Here is an 8,578-nt window from a genome sequence, read left to right as displayed (position 1 = left end):
ACTTCCTTAAAAAAAAAAAAGTGAAGTCGGAGGTTCAGCATGGACTCATGGTTGAGACATTTGCCGTTTCCGGCGACACCACCCTCCCCTGGCCTCTGCACCTCGTGCCCTGTGTTTGGGAGCACGACCTCGCCTTGACCGAGCGTGGTGCTGGCAGGGGGTGAGGACACACTGTGATGTGACCGTTGGCTCACTGTCCAGGGCTTCGTGCCCTGGGCTTCGAACTCAGCTCGTGAGACTCTAAAGCTCACGCGTTTCTAAGGGATCCATAAAGGTGGGGGGCCCTTGGAGGTCTGGAGCGAGGGAGCGAGTCGGCCTTACCCCCGAACCCCCAGGCCTCGGTGACAGAGAGCGGGGCAGGCAAAGCTGGCCTGGAGGGCGGGGCCCCCGTTCCTCCCCGTCTCCTTCCCCCAGCACCCCCACAGCTGCCCTGAGCGCAGAGGGTCCCCGAGGCCTGCAGCTCCCCTGCAAGCCCCTGCTGGCACCCCAGGAGAAGGACACACCAGCCCAGGGGAGACAGGGACATGGGCGCAGGGCCCCTTCCCCTCACTGACCAGCCCAGCCCAACACCAGAGGCTCCGAGCCCCGGAAGACCGGACACATGGCTCCCCCGGGATCCACACGGCCGGGTTCCTGCGGCAGTGGGACCCTGGTGTGTTTCTTCAGATACAGTCCTGTGGGACCCCAATACGTGTGAGGGCAAAGTGGGGTTGTTCAGCGGGGCCGAGGCGGGCACAGAGGGCTCCCCTGACCGTCCACGTGCCCTTCCCAGCTGCCCGCCACGTCTGTGCCCCTCCCGTCCGGGCCCCTCTGCGTCCTCACCTGGGCCATGTGCTTCCTTTCCAGGACATGTTTGCTGCGGCCGTGTCCCTGGTCACCGGGAAAATCCTGTACATCTCCGACCAGGTGGCCCCCCTCTTCCACTGTAAGAGGGACGCCTTTCGTGACGCCAAATTCGTGGAGTTCTTGGCGCCCCACGACGTGGGCGTGTTCCACAGCGCAACCACGCCGTGCCGGCTACCGCCGTGGAGCGTCTGCAGGGGGGCAGGTGAGGGCCTGGGGGGCCGCGTAGGAGGGGGGGCACGCGGCCGCCCGCCCCGTCCACGTGAAAGAGAAAAACTGTTTGTTTGGAATGAGTTTAGGAGAAAAGGCTTTTTATGCATTTCAAAGGGGGAAACCCTTCAGGAGCTTAGGAACCCTTAGGCCTTCGGGAAGCTGGGTCTCCCGAGTCTGCAGAGTGCGGGAAAGTCCGAGGCGCACCTGGGTGTCCTGCTGAGGGGCGTGACAGTGGTGGAGTGACCGCGGACGTGCTCCTCACCTTGGGAGCAGCTTGGTGACCGCAGACATGACATCCTCCCAGGCTCACGCCTTGGGCAGTGGTGTGCGGGGCCGTCACTGTCCAACCCACCTCGAGCCAGGTGCTCACCCCCGCCCGATGTCCCAGACCCCAGCCGCCAGGTCGCGGCCTTTCCCGTCCCCAGAGCCGGTGTTGCGTGTGTCAGCCTCTGGCCTGTGCCCGTGCCTGCCGCCGACACGCCCTGCGGGGCTGCAGAGCTGAGGCCTGGGCCACCTCTGTCGGACTTTCCCACACCACCCCCGTCAGCCCCACAGCCAGGCGTGTGTAGTTAACCGTGGCGCCTCCACGTCCTCCTCCTCCAATGCGACTGGGAACACTGAGTCTGGAAGGCTTGGACGCTGTCCCCGTGACCAGCACAGGCCTTGCACATAGTAGGTGCAGGAGGGGACTGGACAACCAGGCGAGACTCAGGGGCCCGAGACGGGAGGGTCTCTACCAGCTCAGGCCTTCCCTGCAGCCCCTCCATGCTCGCAGCGACCAGGAGGCCAGCGAAAGGCCCCTTTTGAAGCGTAAGTCCTTCGGCACCTGTCCCCAGCAGCGCCTGTCCCCTGCAGCACCTGTCCCCTGCAGCGCATGTCCCCTGCAAGGCCTGGCTATCCGCCGGCAGCCAGAGGAGCCCTCGCTCCTCGGTGGGCTCCGATTGCTCTGGGCTGAGGTTGACTGAAGGGCAGAGCACTGAGGAGCTGGGAGAGATGAACGGAAAGCGAATATGGCCAGGAGCCCCCCAGACAGGCTCGACCTCAGCCAGAAATTTGACTAAGAGCCAGCCCTGGCCACCTGACCCACAACTGTCCCCCGATTCATCTTTGGCTCATGAGTCAGCTTTTCCACTGACATTACACGCCCACCAGCTCCACCCTGTCACCACCACAGGTCCACAGCTGTACCTTCCTGATGACAGACCCCCTGGGCCCAGAGTTGGATGTAGGGCTGGCTCCTAAGAAGAAGGGACGCTCGCTTTGGGTTTCAGATATAGAGCCATCCACTTTGTCCCCAAATCCAAGCCCAAGGTCTGTTCATAGCACGAAAGCTTGCAGGGCACGTGACGAGGACGCAGTCAGGGCTAGGTCGCTGTGCGGAAGGGGTCACGCTGCGCAGGCGGGAAACAGGCGCCATCTCCCCTGATGCTTCTGACTGAATTTTTGTCTGAATAAGAGGGACCAGGTGACTTATCGGAGGCCTTTGCAGGCCAGTGATTTCTGTCGTTTTCCCTAATGAGTAAGTGTGTGCTTTTCCCTGTTTCTTTTGAGTAGAGGACACTTTATGTGCAAGATCAAAGTTTAAAATTTCTTTTTAAAATATCCCATTGTTATGGAAACACCATTCCTTTATCTGTGACCAGGTCACCTAGCTGACCTCATGCTTCTACTAAACATCTAAAATTTCAAAGGAAGCATTTTAGCAAAAGGACTGACGTAAGCTTTGAAATGTCCTGAGTTGCTTTTGTTAGAACTGAATACCCCCCAAATCTGTCGGCTGGAATGTTCCGGGTTTTACATGCAAAACTCCTGCCTACCGGTCAGTCTTTGGGGTTAAATTGTTCGCTAGCTGGTGTGTTCGCGGCAGCATCGTGTGCCCTTTCAAGAATGGCAGACTCCTGCGTAACTTGGTGCGGGCCACGCTGATGAAACGTGTTTCGCTTCAGTCAGAACTGTAACCAAAGGTCTCTAATCAAAGCGTTGGCGTAAGCCTGCGTTCACACCTGCCTCTCTTTAGGAGAAGTACAGAGTGCTGCCCATACCTGGTTGTGTAATCGGATGAGTGACTTTGGGCTTTTTCTCTTAGATTCTTTCACTCAAGAATGCATAGAGGAGAAATCTTTCTTCTGCCGTGTCAGGTAAGCCCAGTTTCTGGTTTTCCTAAATTCGAAATGGACAGACGTTTCCGCCCAAGTGGCTCGCGTGGCGTGGTTAGCCCGGCCCCGCAGCAGGGCTAACCACGGTGCCTGCTCGCTCAGGGCAGGCAGGGCTGCGGGGGGGCCCCTGCCACACAACGTCCCTGTCCCTGAAAAGCGCGTGAACACGTCATAGCTGCATTTCAAATGTACACAGGCAGTTGATGGCATGGTCAACAGTGGAGCGATTTAAGCAGTCCTCATGGGGAGTATCAGCTGGGAAAGCGTCCGTAGAAGGCATGCACCCCGCGGCCCGTGAGGACCCCAAAACACGTAGCCTTTGGTTAGCGTGTGCATTGTTCCGGGAATTGGCCCTTAGCCTTCCCAGATTTTAGCCTGAAACAGAGCGACTGGTCGAGCATGCAGCCACGGTATCAGGAGTAACCCCTGGCCAGACCTGGCGCCCACTGCTGGAGCAGCGTCCCTTTCCCCAATTAAAATGCAAACTGCCCTAGAGATGGGCTGGGAGACCTCCCACCGCTCAGGGCCGGTGACCCCCTGACGTACCTTACATGTCCCTGGAAACCTGAGGGAGGGGGCAGAAGAGCAGGGTGGGGGCCCAGCTCTGAGGGCGGGGGCAGGGCGGGGGCCAGGGCAGCTTCGCAGGCACCTGCACGAGGGGTGAAAGGCTTGCCAAGAGGGGCCGCCAGCTGTGGGGTGTGTCACCAGCGGTGAGGAAGGCTCCTGTCCTGACTCCAGCCTCTGATCACACCCTCCTGTGCAGTGTCGGGAAGAACCGTGACAGTGACATGCGCTACCAGCCGTTCCGCATGACACCCTACCTGGTCAGGGTGCCGGAGCCGCAGGGCGCCGAGAGCCAGCTGTGCTGCGTGCTGCTGGCAGAGAGGGTGCACTCCGGCTATGAAGGTAAGGCCCGGCCCTCACCACGGAGGCCGCAGGCCCCCGCCTCCCACCCCAGATCAGAAACGCGTCCATAAGGCTGACCCCAGCCCGGCCACTCCCGCAGCCCTGGGCAGAGGCTCCATCTCAGGACGAGAGGGCACCCCCACCTTTGCCGCCTGGCCCTCCCTGGAGCCCCTGCCACGCCACACCTCATGGGCCGGTAGGCATCTGTCACCCATGTCCGGGCTATCACCGTGACAGCTGTGCCTTTCCCTCCCCCCACCCCTGCCTTCCATGTGCAGCGGGAACAGCCCCACCCCCTAGGTCCAGGGCCCAAGTCCCTCCCACCCACATGCACTCCCTGACCTCAGCCCCCAGGACCCCTCTGAAGTGCAAGGACTCAACCTCCTGCTCAGAACCCCAAGCCATCCCACCCGCTAAGGAATAAAGTGCAGGGCGCCCCTCCCCGCCTTGGCCCATCCTGCTTTCTACTGCACCCCCAGCCTCGGGGCGAGCCCTGGCTTCCGCAGATGAGGGGCCACCGGCCCCTCCTCGCGCTGCCGCTTCCGCCCCTCACTGTCTCTGTCTGTGGCGGTCCAGTCGCCGGAGGCTTGTCTCACCCAGTGTCCTTTCCTGAGCCCTCGGGCCACCCTCTCCCCCCAGTAAAACCCCAAATGTGGCTTCTTCCCTTGAAACGCGAAGGTCCCCAGGCATTTTGCCACCCTGACCCTCCTAGTGACGCCTCTTCATGACCTGCCGGTGACACGGCCTCACGCTGGCCACAACACCTGGCCAGGAACCACGGTCCTCACCAGGAGGACTCAGCAAATCTCACGACTTTGGGAATGCGCTGAAGGCCACACCGTCTGAGCCGCTGGCCTGGGGTCCTCTAGCCCACGTTTAACCGTGTTCATGGTCTCTCAGTGGCGAATAACAGTGGGTTTTTTTAAAGACGCTTTTTTTAAACAGTAGAAATGTTTTAAGTATGTGGCTTTCTTTCAAATAGTCGATAGGTTCCTGCATATAGGACATTCTCTTCCAAATGATTTCCTTTATGCAAATTACCTTCGTCCACCCTAGAAACCCTGAAGTCTCAGTACAGTGACATTTGCTGACAAGTTTGAATCCAAGCACTTAACTCATTTTAAACCCTTTTCCCTTTTAGAAAAAAAAAACGTGCAGCCGGCTGCCAGTGGCATGTAACACCATGCGTAGGAACGCTACATTTTCTAGGATTTGACGTTTTCAGCAATCCAGAATTACTGTTTTATAAATGGAAACACCACTCCTAAAATCAGAACGATGTAAACAGGATGATGTCATTTGTTTCCTAAGACTATCGATATGCTAGAGCGATGCGAAAATAATAATAAAAGTGAGATATTTTGTGACAGACTTTGGGGTGAGGGTGGGGCTGTCATCTGCGAGTGATCTTGGGGTGAACGCTGCAGCTGCCCATGCCGCCCGCAAGTGCTCTCAGGGCAAACGGGAAAAGGGTTAAAAAGCGTTTGTGCAACTCATCTCGTGGGATATTAAAAATCATGACGATGCCTTCCAGCAGGAGTTTGGTTCTGTGAATGTGGAATTCCTAGCTTTCTAGGCTAAAACTGGCCCACACGGAAATTGAGAAGCTGGCTGGCGGCCCTCAGCCGCGGGGTCCGCTCGGCCCCCCGGCGACGGGCAGCTGTTGGAGCCTCCTTTAACATTTCTTCGGCTTCCATCACTCCGAAGCCACGTGGGGTTCTGTGCTGCTTGTGATATAACTGCATTAAGTGTATCTCTCAGAATCTGAAACGTGCAAAATTCTATTTCAGCCCCTAGAATTCCTCCCGAAAAGAGAATTTTCACGACCACACATACACCAAACTGCCTGTTCCAGGACGTGGACGAAAGGTAAGCCCCACGCACCAGCCCCGCCACCAGCGTGCTCGCCTGGCACTCGCTCGTCTCGGAGCCGGCACCGCATCCTCGCGGTGTCACCGCCGAGCTAGTTACCCCACGACTCAGTGCAGCGCGACACGGGCTCATGCCTGTGACGTGAACGCGGCTGAGCTGGAGCTAGCCTGCGCCGGGTGTGACGGCAGACCACATGCGTGATGACCTTCGGGCAGTGACGCGGTTATGGAAGCCTCCTGAGCTGCGGGCACTGTGTGCCTGGGGCATCCTGGGGAGCTGGGAACCGTTCTGACTGAGTCTGTCTCCCTCACCTTGTTTAAAGGCGTTTCAGAAATTGGACACATGAGTAGAGAACGGTACGACTGGGGACAGCGTGGGGTCGAGGCCAGAGACCCTGTTGGCAGATCCCAGCAGAAGGGCACTGCCAGCCCCACGCTGCCGCTCAGCGCCCCTTCCCGGTGTCCCCCCTGGGCTGCAGCAGCTGGCGGGGCACCAGGCTGAGAGAGTCCCGGGCTGGTGGCGCTGGGCCTGGGCCAGTGCGCCCGCCCCAGCTCCTGCACAGGTGCCCGAGGACGGAAGGCGCCCCAGGCCGCGGGTGGTGGTGGGAGAAGCTTGCTCAGGGCACACAGGGGGTAGACTGAGAAGCACCAGTGTGCTGGGCTTTCTGAAGCAGGCCATGGTCACCTCCAAAGACGCTGTCGAGGGTCAGGTCCTCTCCACCCCTGGCCCGGGACGCCGGGTGTCCAGCCCTGGGTGCAGGCCACAGGGCTCCTGGGGAAGTTCTCTCAGGCAGCCCCCAGCCCCAGGCCACTCAGAATGGGGGACAGGCTGGGCTTGGGAGGGGGACATCTCAGGGTCCCAGCCAGCCCTGCCAGGCCAGGGTCCCAGCGGGTGGGGCCTGGGAGCTGCGTTAGTGAGGCAGCACCCCGCACTCTCGTCATTTTGCCCCTAACAGCAGTCTGAGAACTTCTGCCTGCTTCCACCCAGGGCAGGCTCACCTGTACGGGGAGGGTCGGGGGGAGGGTCGGGGAGGGTGTGGAGGGTTGAGGGCAGGTGCGGGTCAAGGGCCTCAGTCTGCACAGCCTCCCTTGGAGAGGCCCCTCCCCCTCCCCCCCTCCTCCTCCCCGCCAGGCCTTGAGCTGGGAGGGCGCCAGGAACATTCTGTACATCCTGGGCTGAGGCAAACACGAAGGAGAGGGCGTGCCTGCAGGAGGAGGGGTCAGAGAGCGATGCTGGGCGCACGGGACGGGACGTCCCGCACGGCACCGCCCCACACATGGGCACGGGGGCCACGCTCAGACGCCCAGGGCCATGTCCTTGCACGTGAGCCAGCGCTGGGCAACATCTGTGTCATGCCACAAGCCTGGCCTCAGCGGAAGACTGAGACACAGCTCGGAAAGACGGGGAGCAGCTGGGCGGCAGAGGGGACGGGCACGTCAGAGGGCACTGGACACGATGGGGCTGGACGTGACAGGGGCGCAGGACCCCGCAGAAGCAGACAGGACTCTGCAGAAGTTTGGCAGAAAACATTCTCTTGGAAAACAAACTGCTCCTCAGACCAGTGGGCATAGAGGACCGGTTCCCAGCCAGTAATGGCGACACCCAGGGAAGCCACAATGAAAGGGACTCAACACAGGGGCCAAAGTCATAGGAGAAAGAAAACCTTCAGCTGGAAAAGAGGCAACAGACGGGGGTTCCAGGTCCGGGCAAAACGTGTTTAACAAAAACGTCCACGCCAGGCCACCTCTGGCCAAACTTACGAACAACACAGAAAAAGAAAATGATCTTAAGAAAAACGTAAACACGTTGGCGATTCATTCTTAGATGAAACGAGACACAGCCCGTAGCCGGGGCGGGCCTCGCAGGGCCTGCTGTTCGTGCCGCAGGCCCGTGGGGCGCTCCGCGCTCTTGCCAGTTCATCAGCTCAAGACCGACTGTCTCTCTCGGCCTAATCCCCAGACTTCGATCCTCGGGGAGTGTGAGATCAGTCTCTTCCCCACGAGTGGATGGTTTTGGCCATGGCCTGGTACCCTTTGCGGAGGCTGCATTCTGGAATGCGCCCCCAAATGCAGGCGTGGGGCTGCCTGGTGTCGGCGGCCCCGGTGACGCCGTGCGTACTTGTCTTGCAGGGCGGTCCCCCTCCTGGGCTACCTGCCTCAGGACCTGATCGAGACGTCCGTGCTCCTGCAGCTTCACCCCAGCGACAGGCCCCTGATGCTCGCCATCCACAGAAAGAGTAGGTCCCCTCTGGCCGATCCCGAGGCTCTGACCAAAGCTGGGGCGTGCCCAGGCTCCTCCTGACCCACGCCAGCAAAGACCGATGGGGTCGGCTCCCGAGGCCGTGGCGGGTGCCCCACCCCTGACCGTCCCAGCGCTCAGTGGGTCCTCCGCGGCCGAGGCCGTCGCGTTCTTACTGGCTTCCTGGGCGGCGGGAGGAGGGCAGACAGGGTCAGCTGTGGTGGGGGACGTAGGGACAAGGCCGGGGTGGCAGACAGCACATGTGCCCCCAAGCCCAGGCCTCGCAGACGCAGGTGACGTTTGGAGACCAACCAAAGCCAGCAGAGCTGTGAGTCCTGACACGTCATCAT

General features: G+C 60.2%; 1 protein-coding gene across 1 annotated transcript in view; it reads left to right on the top strand.

The window, feature by feature from the left end:
• Nucleotides 1-8,578, top strand: part of PER2 (period circadian regulator 2) — a 29,834-nt gene that overhangs the window by 5,031 nt on the left and 16,225 nt on the right. The window contains 5 exon segments of the mRNA XM_006909903.3: nucleotides 847-1,048; nucleotides 3,143-3,194; nucleotides 3,976-4,118; nucleotides 5,909-5,987; nucleotides 8,120-8,226. Coding sequence (XP_006909965.1) covers nucleotides 847-1,048; nucleotides 3,143-3,194; nucleotides 3,976-4,118; nucleotides 5,909-5,987; nucleotides 8,120-8,226 — 583 coding nt within the window.

Source organism: Pteropus alecto, unplaced genomic scaffold (assembly GCF_000325575.1).
Source record: "Pteropus alecto unplaced genomic scaffold, ASM32557v1 scaffold143, whole genome shotgun sequence".
NCBI classification, from domain to species: domain Eukaryota; kingdom Metazoa; phylum Chordata; class Mammalia; order Chiroptera; family Pteropodidae; genus Pteropus; species Pteropus alecto.
This window is presented reverse-complemented; position numbering and strand designations above follow the sequence as displayed.